Source organism: Amphimedon queenslandica, unplaced genomic scaffold, assembly GCF_000090795.2.
Source record: "Amphimedon queenslandica unplaced genomic scaffold, v1.1 AMPQUscaffold_13340, whole genome shotgun sequence".
NCBI classification, from domain to species: domain Eukaryota; kingdom Metazoa; phylum Porifera; class Demospongiae; order Haplosclerida; family Niphatidae; genus Amphimedon; species Amphimedon queenslandica.
The window spans coordinates 97,732-118,572 of record NW_003546424.1 but is presented as its reverse complement, the minus strand read 5'-3'; the positions used below and the strand labels follow the sequence as shown (position 1 = coordinate 118,572).

Below are 20,841 nucleotides of genomic sequence, written 5' to 3'. Positions count from 1 at the left end.
ATCTGTCAGAAAAAATTATAAAAGTAGAGAATTCCCTCCTAGTCATTTTTGACGAAATTTGGCCGATGACCAAAGGCTATAGCCTTGGGTCATCGGCCAAATTTCATCAAAATTGAAAAGTTGAAAATTCTTTATTTTTATATTTTTTCTAATAGATATACATGTTCTTATGTTATTTATCAAGTTTGAGCCAATTCCGATCAAATTTAGATTTTTTACGAATTTTTAAAGTTGCTGAAAAATTCAACCAAAAACCATGATGGGCTATAGTACACGGTGTATTTCATCAAAAATAGCTCCGAGAAAACTCATCATATTTTGTGATGATGTCAATAGTAATATCAGTAGTTTTTACACCAATACTATTACTTTTTAAGATTTTTAATGCTTCATTCTGGTACATTTATGATAGGATCAATGGCAGCATATGGTGTATTGGTATATGATGATTTATCAATGAGTGCTCATGATGTCAACTGTACTGGGAACGAAGATACAATATTTCAATGTCTGCTTCACCTGAGTCCTAAAGAGACCTCATATACTCAGTGTAGCTCTCAATGGCCTGCTGGTATCATATGTCAAAGTATGAACAATATTTCCCTACTAATAATAGATTCTTTTTCTTATTCTTTATTGTAGCTGCAGATACTTTATATGCTAACTGCAGTCATGGTGAAGTGAGGCTAGTGGATGGTCCCTCTCCTGTTGAAGGAAGAGTTGAAGTTTGCATTCACAATACTTGGGGGACTGTGTGTGATTCTGGCTGGGACACAATGGATGCTAACGTAATCTGTCATCAACTAGGACATCAGAAATATGGTATAGTGGAAGAACATTCACCATGCAGTCTGTTCTATTGTGTATTAACAGGTGCAGAGCCAGTGTATTGGTCCGCTTATGGTAAAGGCTCTTATCCACTCTCTCTGTCTGGTCTTGCTTGTAACGGAGAAGAGAGCAATCTCTTGAAGTGCAGCAGAAACTATTACTCACTTCTACTCTCTTGTAATGGAGAAGCTGCTGGTGCCAAGTGTGAAAGTAAAGGAGTCTATCCTGTAATTTTTTACATGTAAATCTCATTGTGTTATAGGACTCTGTGACGAGCTATCAGTTCGTATTATTGGTACTCCATATGCTAACATGGGACGTGTTGATTTGTGTAGGAACAGGATTTGGCATAGAGTTTGCTCATTTCCTCATGAAGCAGGCTCTGTAGTGTGTAGACAACTAGGCTACTCTCCACATGGTAAGAAAAATATTCCAATTTAAATAATGATGTTTTATTATATATATATATTTCTTAGGTGTTGTTGTTATCAAGGAGAGGTTTTCTGCTCCGTTAATACCATCATATAGAGCTAATATTTACTGTCCAAGTCATAAGAACATCAGCTCAATGGAAGAATGTGAATTTGCTGAAGCTGGAGACGTTCAAGCATGCATTGGAGATACTGACTATGGAGTAATCTGCCAAGGTAGTGCAATTTAGTATGAATAAATATGTGTATATGTAATGTTTGTATTAAACTGGATTTAAAACAATAGAAATAACAATTGTATTAAACTGGAATTATTATTTATTTTCTAGGGGCCGATACTGTATATTCTAATTGCAGTCATGGTGAGGTTAGGTTGACTGACGGTCGTACGCTGACTCAAGGAAGGATAGAGATCTGTATTGATGGAGTATGGGGCACTGTCTGTGATAGAGGATGGGATGCTATTGATGCTAATATTGTTTGTGCTCAACTAGGACTCTATCCTTCAGGTATATATGAATGACATTGATATTATGCTGAAACAAATTATACATTTTTTTGTTTAGGAGCTAGACCACGTTATGGTGCTTTTTACGATCAAGGATTAGGGCCAATTTTTCTATCTGGTTTAAAGTGTACTGGTACTGAGAGTAATTTATTAAACTGCAGTAGAGATGTATTGGATGCTGAATATTGCAGACACTATGAAGATGCTGGTGTAGCTTGTCAAGGTACAGTATTATCATCATTTTATTTATTTATTTATTTACTTGATTACAGGGTCATACCCAGTTATTCCTGGTCGCAGGTTCGGATCGATATTTGGTGGAGAACTACTATTTGTGTCTGGACCTATCTTTGAATTGAATGATATTACAAAGTGTCAGTTTGGTACTCTTGCAACTGACGGGGTCTACCTGACCGAGACCCAGTGTCTCTGTGTAGTACCACCAGCTCATGATATTGGATTGACCGATCTTAGGATCACTATTAAGAGGAGTGAGGCTACTCTCAGTGGAATAACACAATACAGATACAGTTAGTGACATAGTTAATGTATTAGCTTGCAAATATTGCATTGTTTTGCTAGCAACATGTTTGAGTTACTCCATGCTTGATGGCCCTTTCACTGTTATCCTTTGTATGTGTGTTGTTTGTTATCGCGCTTTCAAAATGTAGTTTATTGTTTCAGTCAGTGGCAGATCTAGGATTGGATTCTTGGGTGGGCCTTGATGATATGGGTGTGGTAATTATTGGGTGTGGCCAACAAAGCCTGCATCAAAGTCAAAATTTTGAAGACTACAGCTGTTAAAATGAACTCCTTTGTGGTTTACAAATTGTTTGCATAGTCATGCTTCACAGTTTACATAGTCATTCACATGAAAAAGTTGATTTTAAATTACTACAGAAAACTTTTGGGTGAGCCTGGCCCACCCTTTAGATCCAGTGATCCACCCCTACTACCAGTTTACTTTTAATTAAATCTTGTGCTGTGAAGGAATCTGACTATGGCAAAGAGTTTCAAGTTGGTCTTCATTACTTCTTTTTCAGCTGTCTTGGTTCTTATTTGGGATCATCTTTTGTACTTTCAATTTGGAATTGATTGGTACTATCTGAAATTCGGCAATGATTATATTGAAATTTTTACCTATACCGAGTCTTTACTTTATCTATCTTTTCCTTTCTTTGGGCTATTGGCTGATGTGTGGATTGGAAGATACAAAGCTATACTGATTGGTATGATATTATGTTTTATATCATGGATTATGTCTGGGATTGGATTCATCATACAAAGCTGTGATGGCCCTGAAGTATTGCAGTGGTTAGCATTTGGCATAGCTTATTTTACTCAGTATGTTGGCCTAGCTTCGTTTAGTGCTAACATTATTCAGTACACCATTGATCAACTTGTTGGAGCTTCAGCTGATGAACTAAACACTGTGATATATTGGCACTGTGCTGCTTTGGCACTTTCTTCATTGCTTCTTAGTTTTGCCAACTGTTTTGATACTTATAAATATATTAATTTGATCATGTTTATACTATCAGGAGTAGCTGTATCTCTTGTACTGGTGTCTCATTCATTCTTCAAACACAAACTGGAGAACATACCACTGATCAAGAATCCCATCAAACTGATAGTTAGAGTATTGTGTTATGCCAGGAAGCACAAGTATCCTGAGAATCGTAGTGCTCTGACCTACTGGGAAGAAAAGGCTCCTTCAAGAATAGACCTTGGTAAGGATAAATATGGTGGACCATTTACAGTGGAAGAGGTAGAAAATGTGAAGACTGTTTTTCGCATAATACCGATGTTCATAGCAATAATTGGGTATTCACTAAGTGAAGAAGTTTATTTCAATAATGATAATAATACTTCATTCCTGGTCTGTGGGATATTAAATGATGGCTTGCATAATGGATGTTCATTTCTTCTTATACTATTGTACTTGTACTTTTTTAGAGTCTTTTTCTACAAGTATATTCCTAGTATGCTTCGTAGGATGAGTTTTGGATTAGTCTTTGCTTTAATATCAAGAATTCCTTACTTGTTACCATTTTTGAACATTACATGGAAGGAACTTGCTTCACAAATACTTGTTGGAATATCTTATGTTTTAGTCAATCCTGTTTCACTGGAGTTTATAGTAGCTCAGTCACCAGTGCAGACTAGAGGAGTGATGGTGGGCATATGGTATGCTTCATGGCAGATAGGTATTATTCTGTCACGTTTTATAGCTTTTTTATTCCATTGTGGGCATCAGAATATCTGCTTAAATTTGTACTACCATCTAACAAAACTTGTCTTGCTTCTTATTATCCTGATAGTGTTTGTGATACTGGCTAAACGTTACAAGTATCGTGTGAGAGAGAATGAAGTTAATATCGTTCAGATAGTTGATCGTACTTACCAAAATTATTTCAAACAAGAAGAGGAATACAATAATCAGGAGAACAATATAGACATCAGCTCTATTGTTAATTAGTTTGTATGTTGTTTATTATTATTATACTTTATTGCAAAGAACATCATTCAGTGATACCATAAATTAGTGCAGCATGCTTTCAGTTTCTGTCATCCTGTGAAGGAATCTGACTATGGCAAAGAATCTTAAGTTGGTCTTCATTACTTCTTTTTCAGCTGTCTTGGTTCTTTTTTGGGATCACCTTTTAAACTTTCAATTTGGAATTGATTGGTACTATATAAAATTTGATGATCATTTTGAAATTTTTACCTATACCGAGTCTTTACTTTATCTATCTTTTCCTTTCTTTGGGCTATTGGCTGATGTGTGGATTGGAAGATACAAAGCTATACTGATTAGTATGATATTATGTTTCATATCATGGATTATGTCTGGGGTTGCATTCATCATACAAATCTATGATGGCCCTGAAGTATTGCAGTGGCTGGCATTTGGCTTAGCTTATTTGACTCTGTGTGTTGGCCTAGCTTTGTTTACTGCTAACATTATTCAGTACATCATTGATCAACTTGTTGGAGCTTCAGCTGATGAACTAAACACTGTGATATACTGGCACTGTGCTGCTTTGCCACTTAAATCATTGTTTCTTAGTGTTGCTACCTATTTTAATACTTATGGATATTTTAATTTGATCATGTTTATACTATCAGGAGTAGCTATATCTCTTATACTGGTGTCTCATTCATTCTTCAAACAAAAACTGGAGAACATATCGCTGATCAAGAATCCCATCAAATTGATAGTTAGAGTATTGTGTTATGCCAGGAAGCACAAGTATCCTGAGAATCATAGTGCTCTGACCTACTGGGAGGAAGAGGCTCCTTCAAGACTAGACTTAGGTAAGAATAAATATGGTGGTCCATTCACAGTAGAAGAGATAGAAGATGTAAAGACTGTCTTTCGTATAATACCGATATTCATTGCAATAATTGGGTATTCACTAAGTGAAGAACATTATTTAAACAATGATAATAATACTTCATTTCTGGTCTGTGTGTTATCAAATAATGCCTTGCATAATGGATGTTCATTTCTTCTTATACTAATATACTTGTACTTTTTTAGAGTCTTTTTCTACAAGTATATTCCTAGTGTGCTACGTAGGATGAGTTTTGGATTAGTCTTTGCTTTAATATCAAGAATTCCTTACTTGTTACCATTTTTAAACATTACATGGAAGGAGTTTGTTTCACAAACACTTCTTGGAATATCTTATGTTTTAGTCAATCCTGTTTCACTGGAGTTTATAGTAGCTCAGTCACCAGTACAGACTAGAGGAGTGATGGTGGGCATATGGTATGCTTCATGGCAGATTGGTCGTATTCTATCATATTTTACAGCTTTTTTATTCCATTGTGGGTATCAGAATATCTGCTTAAGTTTATACTATCATCTAACAAAAATTGTCTTGCTTCTTATTATCCTGATAGTGTTTGTGATACTGGCTAAACGTTACAAGTATCGTGTGAGAGAGAATGAAGTTAATATTTATCAGATTGCTGATGATCATTATCAGAGGTACATGGAACAAGAGGATCAATACAAAAACGAGGAGAACAATACAAACAATAACTATATTGTACAAGATGAACAATTCCGTCATAATCAACAGGAGAACAATGTAAACTTTGATCCTGTTGAACAATTGGAAGAGTTCAGGCACAACCAACAGGAGAACAATATAAACATCAAATTTAATTCATAATGCATAATGTTTAGTTGTATCTTGAGTAGTAGTGTTGTTTGTTATTTAAAGGATTATTATAGTTCAGTTTCTTTTGGGAATAATTGACAATGAAAAAGCGTAACTTTAACTCACAAACGCTAATCAAATTTTTTCATTGATATTGATATTGACCGAGACCCAGTGTCTCTGTGTAGTACCACCAGCTCATGATATTGGATTGACTGATCTTAGGATCACTATTAAGAGGAGTGAGGCTACTCTTAGTGGAATAACACAATACAGATACAGTTAGTGACATAGTCAATATTATTATGCTTTGCTTGCAAAATATTGTAGCAATTTGCTATTCGTCATGCATGATTGCGCTTTCACTGTCATTCTTACGGGAAATTCAGTCAATAAATAACAGTTGCTAGTATAAACTTTAAAGTTGACACTTTCAAAATAAACAACTTTATAAGGATTGTTATATACTTTTATTTTCCTTGTAAAGTGTTATGTATTTTGGAATACTTTAGTCATGGCAAGGAAACTTTTCATTACTTCTTTTTCAGCTGTCTTAGTTCTACTTTGGGATCAACTTTTATACTTTCAAAATGGTTCCAGTTCATATTTTCTGAAACCCAGTTCTCAAGTTGAATTTTTATTATATTGGGTATTATTTGTACTGTTTTATCCTTTCTTTGGTTTATTGGCTGATGTGTGGATTGGAAGATATAAAGCTATACTGATTGGTACAGTGCTGTGTTTTATATCATGGATTATGTCTGGGATTAAACTCATCATACAAAACTATGATGCTCCTACTGAAGCATGGTGGTCAGTAAATAGCTTAGCTTATTTGACCCAATGTGTTGGCCTAGGTTTGTTTGCTGCTAACATTATTCAATATATCATTGATCAACTTGTTGGAGCTTCAGCTGATGAACTAAACACTGTGATATACTGGCACTGTGCTGCTTTGCCACTTAAATCGTTGCTTCTTAGTTTTGCTACCTGTTTTGATGCTTATAAATATCTTAATTTGATTATGTTTATACTATCAGGAGTAGCTGTATCTCTTGTATTGGTGTCTCATTCATTCTTCAAACACAAACTGGAGAACATATCATTGATCAAGAATCCCATCAAACTGATAGTTAGAGTATTGTGTTATGCCAGGAAGCACAAGTATCCTGAGAATCGTAGTGCTCTGACCTACTGGGAAGAAAAAGCTCCTTCAAGAATAGACCTGGGTAAGGATAAATATGGTGGTCCATTCACAGTGGAAGAGGTAGAAGATGTGAAGACTGTTTTTCGTATAATACCGATATTCATTGCAATAATTGGGTATTCTTTAAGTGCAGAACATTACTATCTTGACACTTCTTTTTTAGTCTGTGTGTTATCAAATGGTGCCTTGCATACTGTGTGTTCACTTCTTCTTATACTAATATACTTGTACTTTGTTAGAGTCTTTTTCTACAAGTATATTCCTAGTATGCTTCGTAGAATGAGTCTTGGACTAGTCTTTGCTTTACTATCAAGAATTCCTTACTTGTTACCATTTTTAAGCAGTATATTCACACAGGTTGTTTCACAAACACTTCTTGGAATATCTTATATTTTAGTGAATCCTGTTTCACTGGAGTTTATAGTAGCTCAGTCACCAGTGCAGACTAGAGGGTTGATGGTAGGCATATGGTGTGCTTCATGGCAGATTGGCTTTGATTTAAAAAATTGTCTGAGTCTTATTTTCCATTGTCAGTATCAGGATAACTGCATAAATTTCTATTACCATCTAACAAAATGTGTCTTGCTTTTTATTATCTTCATAGTGTTTGTGATACTGGCTAAACGTTACAAGTATCGTGTGAGAGAGAATGAAGTTAATATCGTTCAGATAGTTGATCGTACTTACCAAAATTATTTCAAACAAGAGGAAGAATACAATAATCAGGAGAACAATATAGACATCATCTCTGTTGTTAATTAGTTTGTTTGTTGTTTATTTTATTATACTTTATTACTAAAAACATCATTCAGTGATAACTTAGTGCAGCATGCTTTCAGTTTCTGTTGTCCTGTGAAGGAACCTGACTATGGCAAAGAATCTTAAGTTGGTTTTCATTACTTCTTTTTCAGCTGTCATAGTTCTTATTTGGGATCACCTTTTGCACTTTCAATTTGGAATTTATTGGTACTATCTGAAATTTGATGGTCATATTGAAATTTTTACTTATACTGAGTCTTTGCTTTATCTATCTTTTCCTTTTTTTGGTCTATTGGCTGATGTGTGGATTGGAAGATACAAAGCTATACTGATTGGTATGATATTATGTTTTATATCATGGATTATGTCTGGGATTGGATTTATCATGCAAAGCTATGATGGCCCTGAAGCATTGCAGTGGTTAGCATTTGGCTTAGCGTATTTGGCCCAGTGTGTTGGCCTAGCTTTATTTACTCCTAACATTATTCAGTATATCATTGATCAACTTGTTGGAGCTTCAGCTGATGAACTAAACACTGTGATATATTGGCATTGTGCTGCTTCGCCACTTAAGTCAATTCTTTTTAGTTTTGTTAACTGTTCTGATACTTATGAATATATTAATTTGATCATGTTTATACTATCAGGAGTAGCTGTATCTATTGTACTGGTGTCTCATTCATTCTTCAAACACAAACTGGAGAACATATCGCTGATCAAGAATCCCATCAAACTGATAGTTAGAGTATTGTGTTATGCCAGGAAGCACAAGTATCCTGAGAATCGTAGTGCTCTGACCTACTGGGAGGAAGAGGCTCCTTCAAGACTAGACCTGGGTAAGAATAAATATGGTGGACCTTTCACAATTGAAGAGGTAGAAGATGTGAAAACTGTCTTTCGTATAATACCAATATTCATTGCAGTAATTGGGTATGTACTAAATAAAGAACATTATTATCATTTATCTAAAGACAACACCTCATTTTTAGCGTGCCTGCAATCTAATGACATCCTGTATAATACAGGTTCCTTACTTCTGTTACTAATGTACCTGTATCTTTTTAGAGTCTTCTTCTACAAGTATATTCCTAGTATGCTACGTAGGATGAGTTTTGGACTAGTCATTGCTTTACTATCAAGAATTCCTTACTTGTTACCATTTTTAAACATTACATGGAAGGAGTTTGTTTCACAAGCACTTCTTGGAATATCTTATGTTTTAGTCAATCCTGTTTCACTGGAGTTTGTAGTAGCTCAGTCACCAGTGCAGACTAGAGGATTGATGGTGGGCCTATGGTATGCTTCATGTCAGATTGGTGCTACTTTAAAAATTTGTTTGAGTCTTATGTTTCATTGTGAACATCACGTTATCTGCTCAGATTTTTATTACTATGTCACAAAAGTTGTCCTGCTTGTTATTATCCTGATAGTGTTTGTACTATTAGCTAGATGTTACAAGTATCGTGTGAGAGAGAACGACATCAATATTTATCATATTGTTGATCGTACATATCAAAATTATATGAAACTAGAAGAAGAATACAATAACCAGGACAACAGTATGGACATTAGCTCAAATTAATTATTAGCAATTTTTGTGTGATTTACTGCAATGTACTTTCAAAAACAACTGCTGTGTTAATGATGCTTTCAATTTCATTAACTAAGTGTTATGCTGTGAAAAATAGAAATTTCTTTTTTCAACTATCTCTTAATTCTGCGATTTATAATTATTTTATTGAGTTTATTTGTACACAAAATAATAATTGATGTAAGAATAATTATATTGTTTTTTTACGTGTAGTAAAGGTTGCTTATATGTAACTGCATTTTGTTTACACAAATAAGAATGTATGCTTTTAGTTTCATTGTATGCTTATATAAGTTGTTGTGATATTAAGCGTAAAGGACCATTTCTGTCATGGCAAGGAAATTTAAATTTGTTTTCATTACCACTTTTGCAGCTGCCTTAGTTCTTTTTTGGGATCACCTTTTGAACTTTCAATTCGGAATTAATTTGTATTTCTCCATTGTAAGGCTTAATTTTTGTATGCAATCTATTTTTTATATTGGGTCTGTGATTTCTTTTCCTTTCTTTGGTCTATTGGCTGATGTGTGGATTGGAAGGTATAAAGCTATACTGATTGGTACAGTGCTGTGTTTTATATCATGGATTATAAGTGGGATTGGGCTTATCATACAAAACTATGATGTCTCTAATGAAGCACTGTGGTTAGTATATAGCCTGATTCAGTGCATTGGCTTTGCTTTGTTTACTGCTAACATTATTCAGTATACCATTGATCAACTTGTTGGAGCTTCAGCTGATGAACTAAGCACTGTGATATATTGGCACTGTGCTGCTTTGCCAATCCAGCATTCACTTTTCCATTTGGCTAACTGTTCTGATACTTATAAATATCATAATTTGATCATGTTTATACTATCAGGAGTAGCTGTATCTCTTGTACTGGTATCTCATTCATTCTTCAAACACAAACTGGAGAACATGTCACTGATCAAGAATCCCATCAAATTGATAGTTAGAGTATTGTGTTATGCCAGGAAGCACAAGTATCCTGAGAATCGTAGTGCTCTGACCTACTGGGAGGAAGAGGCTCCTTCAAGAATAGACCTTGGTAAAGATAAATATGGTGGACCATTCACAGTGGAAGAGGTAGAAGATGTAAAGACTTTCTTTCATATAATACCATTATTCATTGCAATAATTGGGTATTCCCTCAGCTTAGAGTTTAACTATCTTTTTTTGGATGATGGAACTTCTTTTGCAGTCTGCCTACTGTCAAATAATGCCATACATCTTATTGGTTCATTTATACTAATAATGATGTACTTGTACTTCTTTAGAGTCTTTTTCTATAAGTATGTCCCTAATGTGCTACGTAGAATGAGTCTTGGACTAGTCATTGCTTTACTATCAAGAATTCCTATTATGTTACCATTTTTGAACAATACATGGAAGGAGCTTGTTTCACAAATACTTATGGGAATATCTTATGTATTAGCGAATCCTGTTTCACTAGAGTTTGTAGTAGCTCAGTCACCAGTGCAGACAAGAGGATTGATGGTGGGCATATGGTACACTTCATGGCAGATTGGTTATTGTATAAAAAATGGTTTGAGTTTTATTTTCCATTATCAGCATCAGGGTATCTGCTCAAATTTATACTACCATCTAACAAAAATTGTCTTGCTTCTTATTATCCTGATAGTGTTTGTGATACTGGCTAAACGTTACAAGTATCGTGTGAGAGAGAATGAAGTTAATATTCATCAAATTGCTGATGATCATTACCAGAGGTACATGGAACAAGAGGATCGATACAAAAAACAGAAGAACAATACAAACATTAACTACATTGTACAAGATGAACAATTCTGTCATAATCAACAGGAGAACAATGTAAACTTTGATCCTGTTGAACAATTGGAAGAGTTCAGGCACAACCAACAGGAGAACAATATAAACATCAAATTTAATTCATAATGCATAATGTTTAGTTGTATTTGAGTAGTAGTGTTGTTTGTTATTTAAAAGATTATTGTAGTTCAGTTTCTTTTGGGAATAATTGACAATGGGAAAGTGTGACTTTAACTTACAAACACTATTCAAAATTTGTCATTGATATTATTAAACCAATTTATTATTGCTTTGCTATTATCAATTGGCTATTGTGCACTTGTTTCTTTTAGTTTCACCATTTGTGAGTGACTTTGAGGATCCATTTAACACGACTACTGAAGAGTTTGCACTCGGCGTGGGCGAGACATTCAGTATCAGCTGGAACCCACTAGACATGACTGAAGGTCTTGTTCCAGTCAACGATGTTACCATTAGCATTGCAATGGTACGATTAATTGCTACAAATACAATACATTATGTATCAAATAAAATCAGTGACAATTTTTACTATTCCATGAATTAATTTTAAAAGTAAAATTTTGTATTTTTTTCTTTGTATACAGATCCTGTTTGATAGTGGTAGAAGTGAATGGGAAGAAGAGACCATTCTTGCTACTAACATTCCTAACGCTCAATCACAAAAGACACTAACAATCCCAGACTATCCAGAGATTGGTGCACTAAGCATTAGACTAGTACAAATAAGACTATCAGTATCAGTCAATCCACAGAGCAGTGTCCCACCACCTCTTGCTGCAGTCATAAACAGGGTCACTAAGTCTGTTTTGCGTTACGTTGTTCGTAAAATTGAGCGTGACACTTCAAAGAGGCTGGCCTGTGAGAGATGGTATAATTATGATGATGGAGCTGAGAGCTTGCCAAGGAGGCTCCCTCCATGTCCTTGTACGTTATTGCAGATGATGAGTGACAGTAGGTACAGGAAAGAGACTCCGTTCCAATTCACTGTTAGTAGAGTCTTCTTTAAGAAATCAAAAGCTGCAAGCTGCTTCAGAGAAAGGAGCATAGGGTAGGCTTAAATTAGATGCACCTTTATTATATCAATGCATAATTGTCTATACAAATGTTCCTATTGTAAAACTAGTATAAGCACTTGTCTATATTATTATTAGATCTTATAGCTCCAGTCAGCAGTGCTGCTATGATGATAGAGGCAGACTTTTAACAGGAATAGGAGGTGGAAGGATGTACAGAGTGTATCCAAATGACTGGGTATCTATCATTGGTAAGTTCATATACTTATTAGCATCAAATCTTTCTTCTTTTTGTTATACAGGTCATTTAAGGTTTGATGTTACTCCCTTCTATCTTTGTTGCTCTGGTTTCTTTAAAGCGTGTAACAGATATTATACCAAAAGACCCAATGACAACTGCATGGACTGGCCTGACAGAACTTCTATAGGTATGATCAAAATTGAATATTTAATGAATTTTTTAAGTTGCTCAAAAATTGGACCATAGCCTTTGGTTTTTGATGGTGCTCAGAGTTCATAAAATAATGCATCTTCCTGCCATTATTTACACTCTGACTATCATACATTATTAATTAATTAATAGGTAGAGTCTTTGGTGATCCACATTTAGTGTCTCTGGATGGACATAAATTTACTTTTAATGGACACGGTGAATTCATCCTCTTACAATCACTGGATCATTCCGATTTGATGCTGCAAGCGAGAATGGTGGAACCTGAACAAACTAATCGTACTGGATTTGACTTTGAAGATGAAGGAGGGACAGTTATAACTGCAGTTGTGGTCAGACATGCTTATTCTGACACGGTCCAGTTTGAACTGTTTAATCATAAACTCATAACACTTGTCAATGGTGATGAGATAAATTTTAACGAACTTGGAGAACAAGAATTTAGAAACGTGACTCTAACAAGCATTGATAACACCACAGCATCAGCTGAGCTGAACACTGGCATTACAATCACTGTAAAGGAAATTGATGTCCTTCTGGAAGCTTCTATAATTGTGACTGATACTTATTACGATAAAACTGAGGGTCTCCTTGGTTCTTATAACACAGACACAAGTGATGATCTGTTACCAAGGAACTCCAGTGTGCCTTTATTACTCAATGCTACATTGAGGGAGATACATTACAAGTTTGGATTAACATGTAAGGAAGGATAATTACTACAAACTTATTAATGCTTTTATTGTATATATCTTTATCTAGGGATGATCCATGATCCAAGGTACAGTATATTCACTTATGGGAGCAATGGTGGTTGGCACACTTTCTATAAACCTGATTTTGTGCCTCTTTTTGAAGTTGAGTTTCGTAACCAAGAGTTTGAAGAAGAAGCTCAAGAGGTCTGGGACTATAATTATTTTTAGCTTATTTAGTATTTTCATTTTTTTCTTGACAGGCCTGTGGCGAGGATCAGTATTGCTTGTTTGATGCTGCTGCTACTAACAATATTGCCATTGGAATAGCCACGAAAGAAACTGAAGAAGAACAGAGGACAATAGAAGAAGCATTTATTCCAAGTATTGATTATAATTTTTATTTTATTATTCCATGTTAACTTGCAGCTGTATGTGAACCATCTTGTGAATATGGAGCTTGTGTAAGAAATGACACTTGTTATTGCTCCAATGGCTATGATGGAGAATTCTGTGAAATACCAGGTAATAATAATAATTGCATGAAAGCTGCACATTTTTCTTTTTATTTGCAAAATTATAGTGTATGAAGACTGTGAAGATAATCTTTGCCTTAATGATGCACCTTGTTACATACATGCTGGTGATTACTTTTGCAATTGCACTGATGGCTTTAGTGGGCCTTTTTGTGGCATCGGAAATGAAAGTAAGCAGTAAAATAATTGCAATAATAATATTACTATTTTTTCTTTATATTATAGCTCAATTTTTAATCAGCAGCCGAGTAGCCAGTTCTTTCATATACTCTACTTCTTCTTTATACTATACCAGTTCTGTTATTGAATCATCATCAAGCATTCTTAATCTTCCTTCAGTTGTGCCGTCCAGTGAGAAATTATTAAGTTCTTCATCACCTTTTAACATAGAACCTTCAATATCGGACTCACTTCTGCTTGTAAGCCAGTCGTCTGAAATAAATACTCATATTTTATCTTCATCTACTCATCAATATAATACACAAGCTAGTCATCTTAGTAGCTCAGAGTTTTTCTTCTCCTCTCTCTCTTCTCTCTCTACTCTTACCTCTTCAGCTGTGACAGTGTCTCTCTCTTCTCTTCCCTCTTCAACTGGGAGAGTCTCTCTCTCTTCCCTTCCCTCTTCAACTGGGAGAGTCCCTCTCTCTTCCCTTCCCTCTTCAACTATGAGAGTCTCTCTCTCTTCTCTTCCCTCTTCAACTGGGAGAGTTTCTTTCTCTTCTCTTCCCTCTTCAACTGGGAGAGTGTCTCTCTCTTATCTTCCCTCTTCAACTGGGAGAGTGTCTCTCTCTTCTCTTCCCTCTTCAACTGGGAGAGTCTCTATCCCTTCTCTTCCCTCTTCTGTGGAATTGTTACCAACTGGTATATCAGGAAGTGGAACATCATACATTGTGTACATCACTGTCAGTGTTGCCTGCTTCTGTAGTCTCCTTACACTGATAGTGCTAGTAATAGCAGTGGTTATACTGGCAAGGATTAACAAGAAGTATAAAAAAGATATGTATCAAGTGAGCAATGCTGTGTATTTGGAGCCGGAAGAGAAGGTCACTCAGAAGGATTGTCAAATAACTGATGAGTCAGTAATGTAATCTGTTGTCTTTATTTTTATGTCATGTACAATGTTTTAATTTAATTATTGAAAAATTTCTTGAGAGAAGCCACGTGAGAGCACGTGGTTGGAGAATACGGTGGGAATATACGGAGGTTTACTTTATAGGTGTGGTGCCAAAGAAAGCATTCAGTATGCCTCCCAAAAAAAGGACAAGAAAAGAAGCTGATTTAGAAGGAGAATACGAATCATACACCAACGAGCAGCTGAGGGATGCTTTGAAAAATGCTGGTAAGAACCCTGGACCTATTGATGCTGCAAACAGGTAAAGAGAAGAACCATGAAACCACTTGTTTATAAATGTCTCCCCATACACCATGACCATACATAGAAAGCTGTACATTAACATGTTAATAAAGACTCAGACAACAACTGAGACAGATACTACCACGCCATCTCCGGTCGTCCTTCTATCAAGTCCAGAGAAAGGTTACAAGAAATCAAAAAGTGAGTTTTTAGTATGAGCTTAATCTGCTATTTTTTAGCCAAAAGCTCGCATGTTTTTATTTAATTCTTTTAGTAGCTTCAGGTTCATCTTCTCCATTAATGCGGACTCCATTAGTAGCTACTAGAAAGCTACCATCTCCAAGTTTCTCCTACTCTCCAACACTCACTGCCGAACCCAAACAAAAAGTATAAGGATAAAATTTTATTTCTTTTTATTATTTTTAATATTTTAATGCCAGGGCTTTGATGTGACAAAGATAGAAGGTCTTACAGCTGCTACATTTACACCATTTGCCTCTGATGGGTCAGTATAACATAGTAATTTGTTAGTATACTTACTTTATGTTATTTTTAGTGAAGTAAATCTTCGTGTAATACGAGGCTATGCTGATTTCTTGTTGAAGCAAGGAGTTCGCTCTGTATTTGGTAATTTAATCACCGCCGCCATTTTGTTTTTATCATGCTGTGTCTAGTTAATGGTACCACTGGAGAGGGAGTGAGTCTAACTGATGAAGAGAGGAAACTGGTTGCAGAGGAATGGCTCAAAGTAGCTGGGAAGAGGTAGGACAGAGAGAGAGAGAAGAGGCCATTGTTATAAATAAAAATTTATTTAGGATGACTGTTATTATTCATGTTGGAAGTATGAGTTTAAAGAGCACCTGTGATCTGGTAAAAATGGATTTAAATTTATTTATTAATCGCAATCTCTTCTTAAAAAGGCAATGCATGCTGAACAGAATGGTGCAGCTGCAATTGGAGCTATGCCGCCTTCTTACATCAAGCCTCCATCTCTTGGTTGGCCTCACTATAATTATGATCATAAAATGAATTCCTATTCTTTGTATTATTTTAGACTCTCTTGTCCTTTATCTTCAAAAGGTCGGCGAAGCAGCTCCTAATACTCCATTATTCTATTATCATATTCCTGTGCTGACTGGCGTCAAGTTCTCAATGGAGGACCTCCTAAAGGCGGCAGTGACTGATATACCAACACTGCGGGGACTCAAGTATACCGACGAGGACATGATGGAGTTTACTCGTTGTCTTGCTTGCGAGAAAGGGTCCTTTCCAATTATGTATGGCAGGGATGAGGTAAGGGAAAAGCATGTACCAGCAGCCATGCTACGCAGGGTCATTTTTAGTAACTTTAAAAATTCATAAAAAATTCAAATTTGATCAGAATCAGCTCAAACTTGATATATAGCATAAGGAGATGTATATGTATCAGGAAAAAATATAAAAATGGGAAATTCTCTCATAGCCATTTTTGACGGAATTTGACCAATGACCCTGTACTATAGTACAGGGATTTTGGTCAAATTTTGCCAAAAATGAAAAGTAGAGAATTCCTCATTTTTATGATTTTTTCTGATGCATATACATGTTCTTATGTTGTGTAGAAAGTTTGAGCTGATTCCGATCAAATTTGGATTTTTTACGAATTTTTAAAGTTGCTCAAAAATTGGGCCAAAGTCCCTGTATTGCCAAGTTTTGCCAAAAATGAAAAGTAGAGAATTTTATAATTTTTTCTGATACGTATACATGTTCTTATGTTGTGTAGAATTAAGTTTTGATTAATTTTTTGGATTTTATTACGAATTTTTAAAGTTGCTCAGAAATCTGGTGAAAATCCTGGATTTATAGTGACAATGGAACCAATGGGTTTTTTTTGCTTGTCACGGATTTTGTGACAATGGAACAAATGGGTTTTTTGCTTATCACGGATTCTGTGACAATGAAACGAAGGGTGTTTGCTTGTCACAGATTTTATGACAATGGAACTTTGCTTGTCACGGATTTGTAACAATGGAACCAATGGGTTTTTTGCTTGTCACGGATTTTGTGACATTGGAACTTATGTTTTTTGCTTGTCATGGATTTCATGACAATGGAACGAAGGGTTTTTCCTTGTCATGGATTTTGTGACAATGGAACCAATGGGTTTTTTGCTTGTCACAGATTTTGGGACAATGTAACAAATGGGTTTTTTGCTTGTCATGGATTTTATTACAATGGAACCAAATTTCTTTTTGCTTCTTATGTGGCAGCCATTTTATTCCTACTTAGGTCATTGGCCCAAATTTTGATCAAAATTTTGATCAAAATAAATTTCAGAAATTAATATTCATTTTCTGGAGCTATCTTGATCTAATTTCTTGTATAATTGTTGCAGCAACTCCTGGCTTCACTAGCAATGGGTGGTTCATCAGCAATAGGTACTACATATAATTACTGTGGTCTACTAAACAACAGACTCCTCAAATACTTTAAAGAAGGTGATCTTAAATCTGCCTTAAGAGAACAAGTAAATATTATTACTGCTATAATCATTCTTGTAATGGCACTTTATATTGATTATAGAGAAGATCTGATGATGCCATTATGATTCTAAGAAAATATGCAAGCATTGGTACGACTATTAGTGGAAATAGTGCCTGTATCGTTTTAATTTCACTCTCTCTATTTTTAGCTGGAGTTGTTGGAGCTGCTAAAGCTATACTGAAGGCTAGAGGATTTGATGTTGGTCCGCCTCGTCTGCCACTTCTTCCTCTCTCAGTGGAAGACTATGGCTCACTTGTCACTGATCTGAAGTCCATTGGTTTCTTTGACTGGGCATAAGACTAACAACGTATTATAATTAATTCCCCTGAAATTAGATTTATTTTACACACCACTGGCTGGTATCTTTATTGTTAGAAGTATTATTATTAATATCATTAGGATACATTATATTGATTCCTAAATTATTATCAATAATTGTTGTGTTTTTATTGATGTTTTATTGTTATGTTGGAGCTTCTTTTCCAAGCAATGTTTGTAGATTCTTAGTGAGTGATACTACATAATTCTACTACATTGAAGTTTGAATTGATTCTGATCAAATTTAGATTTTTTACTAATTTTTAAAGTTACTCAAAAATCTGGTGATAGCCCTGGATTTATAGTGACAATGGAACAAATGGGTTTTTTGCTTGTCACGGATTTTGTGACAATGGAACCAATGGGTTTTTGTTTGTCACGAATTTCGTGACAATTGAACAAATGGGTTTTTTGCTTGTCATGTGGCAGCCATTTTATTTTAGAGTGAATCCTACTTTGTAATGCTATTGCGTTACTAATAACTCATGGTCGTTGGTCCAATTTTTGAATAACTTTAAAAATTCATTAAAAAATCAAATTATAATCAGAATCAGCTCAAACTTGGTATGCAACATAAGGACATGTATATCTATTAGAAAAAAAACATTAAAAATGGAAAACTCTCTCCTAGCCATTTTTGACAAAATTAATCAAAGACCAAAGGCAAAAATTTGTATTTTGGTCAAAATCAGCTCAGAATACACAGCACGTTTCAGAAATCAATAATTGTTTTCTGGACTAGCCATTAATTTTTTGATCTAATTTCTTGTATAATTTTGCAGCAACTCCTGGCTTCACTAGCAATGGGTGGTATAGCTGCAGTTGGCTCTACATATAATTACTGTGGTCTACTAAACAACAGACTCCTCAAATACTTTAAAGAAGGCGATCTTAAATCTGCCCTAAGAGAGCAAGTAAATACTACACTGCTGTGATCATTCTTATAATGACATTCTATTGATTATAGAGAAGATCTGATGATGCCATTATGATTCTAAGGAAATATGCAAGCATTGGTACGACTATTAGTGGAAATAATAATAATTTCACTCTCTCTGTTTTTAGCTGGAGGTGTTGGAGCTGGTAAAGCTATACTAAAGGCTAGAGGATTTGATGTTGGTCCACCACGTCTGCCACTTCTTCCACTCTCAGTGGAAGACTATGGCTCACTAGTGACTGATCTGAAGTCCATTGGTTTCTTTGACTGGGCATAAGACTAACAACCTATTATAATTAATTCCCCTGAAATTAGATTTATTTTACACACCACTGGCTGGTATCTTTATTGTTAGAAGTATTATCATTAGGATACATTATTGTTATATTGATTCCTAAAATTATTATTAATATTGTTGTGTTTTTATTAACTTGTTATTTGTTACGTTGGAGCTTCTTTTCTAAGCAATGTTTGTCTAAATGATAGAGTGAGTGATACTGCTACATAATAATAATCACTTACAATAGTTGATTCACTTTCTGCAATTCCTCCATCTTCTTCTCAGCTTTTGTTATCCACTCGTGATATCTTTCACCCCATTGTCTTCGAATCTTAGGAAAATAATTCCAAAAATCAAATAAACATCATTTACTCTGACATTGGCTCACTTCTGCTTGAAGCTTCTCCTCTCTCTCTGTCCACTTTGCCTCCTTCACACTAAGCTCCTCCAGTAATACTTCGCATTTCTCTTGCAGTAGTTGGTTGCTCTCTCTTAGCTGAACATTAACATCTATGATATCTGATAATTGTTTGGCAAGTTCTTTGTTATCAATGCGTAACTTTTCCATTTCTTTCAACAAGTCCTCCTTCTCCTCCAAAGATACACACTGTATATTATTAAAAGCATTTAACATTTAAAAATCTCTACAGAAAGATTAAAATTTGCTTTACCTTGACATGCACATTAATTTCCTTCTTTGCTGGCTGCTTCTCACTTTCTTTCTTTAGCTCAAGTTGACATTCTTGCAGTTTGTTCTTAAGTTCTTTTACGATTCCTTGATGCTCTATTTGCAGTTGATCTATCTTCTCTTCATACTTTACTTTATGACTGGATAATCTATTTATTTCATCTCTGCTTTCTTTCAACTTAGCTTCCTTCTGCTGCAACTCTTCTTGCAGCATTAAAGATTTTCCTATTAAACATTGAAATCTTAATTACATGTACTTTTCCCTTGCAAGCAATGTATTGTAAAATTATGATATATCGGTTCTTTTACCTTCCATTTCTGAGTGGCTATTTGATGCTAAGCTTTGCTTTGAGGCTGTCAAGGAATTTGAAGAGGTGTCTAAAGCAGAGAAACGTCTGCCAAGATTTGGTGGTTGTATGAGCACTTCTTCTCTCTCCCTCTTTATAATAGTCGTGCTCTTTGCTTTTCTAAGACTTTCAAGCCTTTGCTTTAAGGTCTCCACTTCAAGCTCTAACTAAAATAAAAGAAGAATCATCAAAAAGTCCTAGGCTCTGTTACAACTCACTGATCTGATTTTTGACTTCATTGCCACTGCTTCTTGTCTAGTCCTCTCTATTTCTCCAGTGCTCTGTGCTGTAGGCATCAAGTGATGTCTCTTGCTCCTAGCACTGGCTCTTTTAGTTGACATCTTGACGCCAAGTAACAACAACTGCAACTGAGCTCCACCTAAAATGGCGCTTG

At 35.2% G+C, this 20,841-nt stretch overlaps 3 protein-coding genes across 8 annotated transcripts in view; 2 read left to right on the top strand and 1 right to left on the bottom strand.

Moving 5' to 3' along the window:
- The window catches only part of LOC100635275 (uncharacterized), a 26,526-nt gene extending 11,341 nt beyond the window's left edge, over positions 1-15,185 (top strand). The window contains exons 45-62 of the mRNA XM_019998085.1: positions 413-586; positions 643-822; positions 874-1,038; positions 1,091-1,246; positions 1,305-1,475; positions 1,589-1,768; positions 1,826-1,990; positions 2,040-2,297; positions 11,620-11,774; positions 11,893-12,356; positions 12,460-12,572; positions 12,624-12,749; positions 12,905-13,474; positions 13,535-13,671; positions 13,728-13,848; positions 13,894-13,989; positions 14,048-14,170; positions 14,226-15,185. Of these exons, the coding sequence (XP_019853644.1) occupies positions 413-586; positions 643-822; positions 874-1,038; positions 1,091-1,246; positions 1,305-1,475; positions 1,589-1,768; positions 1,826-1,990; positions 2,040-2,297; positions 11,620-11,774; positions 11,893-12,356; positions 12,460-12,572; positions 12,624-12,749; positions 12,905-13,474; positions 13,535-13,671; positions 13,728-13,848; positions 13,894-13,989; positions 14,048-14,170; positions 14,226-15,088 (4,217 nt within the window). The 3' untranslated portion in view covers positions 15,089-15,185. The remainder of the gene's footprint in view (positions 1-412; positions 587-642; positions 823-873; positions 1,039-1,090; positions 1,247-1,304; positions 1,476-1,588; positions 1,769-1,825; positions 1,991-2,039; positions 2,298-11,619; positions 11,775-11,892; positions 12,357-12,459; positions 12,573-12,623; positions 12,750-12,904; positions 13,475-13,534; positions 13,672-13,727; positions 13,849-13,893; positions 13,990-14,047; positions 14,171-14,225) is intronic.
- LOC100635151 (N-acetylneuraminate lyase B-like) lies at positions 15,153-19,558 on the top strand. Of its 6 annotated transcripts, none has more exons than XM_019998096.1 (13): positions 15,156-15,373; positions 15,440-15,555; positions 15,629-15,741; positions 15,795-15,859; positions 15,911-15,981; positions 16,029-16,116; positions 16,170-16,224; positions 16,275-16,350; positions 16,409-16,647; positions 17,729-17,756; positions 19,006-19,109; positions 19,163-19,211; positions 19,261-19,558. In XM_019998096.1, exons 1-13 carry the CDS (start codon positions 15,243-15,245, stop codon positions 19,407-19,409), a joined length of 1,284 nt encoding a protein of 427 aa, XP_019853655.1. In that variant the 5' UTR covers positions 15,156-15,242; the 3' UTR covers positions 19,410-19,558. The 6 variants fall into 6 exon arrangements, with proteins under 6 accessions (XP_019853657.1, XP_019853658.1, XP_019853655.1 ...); XM_019998097.1 differs by having other exon boundaries at positions 17,729-17,778; positions 19,028-19,109; XM_019998098.1 differs by lacking the exons at positions 19,006-19,109; positions 19,163-19,211; positions 19,261-19,558 and adding exons at positions 17,917-17,965; positions 18,026-18,383 and having other exon boundaries at positions 15,153-15,373; positions 17,729-17,860.
- LOC105313225 (golgin subfamily A member 6C-like) lies at positions 19,447-20,841 on the bottom strand. Its single transcript, XM_011406470.2, has 6 exons — positions 20,666-20,841; positions 20,410-20,614; positions 20,084-20,325; positions 19,801-20,019; positions 19,655-19,743; positions 19,447-19,607 (listed from the first exon to the last, which is right to left on the bottom strand). Exons 1-6 carry the CDS (start codon positions 20,786-20,788, stop codon positions 19,574-19,576), a joined length of 912 nt encoding a protein of 303 aa, XP_011404772.1. The 5' UTR covers positions 20,789-20,841; the 3' UTR covers positions 19,447-19,573.

What these genes read in the sequence shown, in the direction of transcription:
- LOC100635151 (XM_019998099.1), top strand. Translation starts at nt 15,243, where the DNA reads ATGCCTCCCAAAAAAAGGACAAGAAAAGAAGCTGATTTAGAAGGAGAA. An exon ending in CTCAAAGTAGCTGGGAAGAG is followed by an intron (nt 16,117 to 16,169) that starts GTAGGACAGAGA and finishes AAATTTATTTAG; the next exon opens with GATGACTGTTATTATTCATG. An exon ending in AATCTGCCTTAAGAGAACAA is followed by an intron (nt 17,861 to 17,916) that starts GTAAATATTATT and finishes TATTGATTATAG; the next exon opens with AGAAGATCTGATGATGCCAT.
- LOC105313225 (XM_011406470.2), bottom strand. Translation starts at nt 20,788, where the DNA reads ATGTCAACTAAAAGAGCCAGTGCTAGGAGCAAGAGACATCACTTGATG. An exon ending in TAGCCACTCAGAAATGGAAG is followed by an intron (nt 20,326 to 20,409) that starts GTAAAAGAACCG and finishes AATGTTTAATAG; the next exon opens with GAAAATCTTTAATGCTGCAA. An exon ending in CAGAAAGTGAATCAACTATT is followed by an intron (nt 19,608 to 19,654) that starts GTAAGTGATTAT and finishes TCTATCATTTAG; the next exon opens with ACAAACATTGCTTAGAAAAG.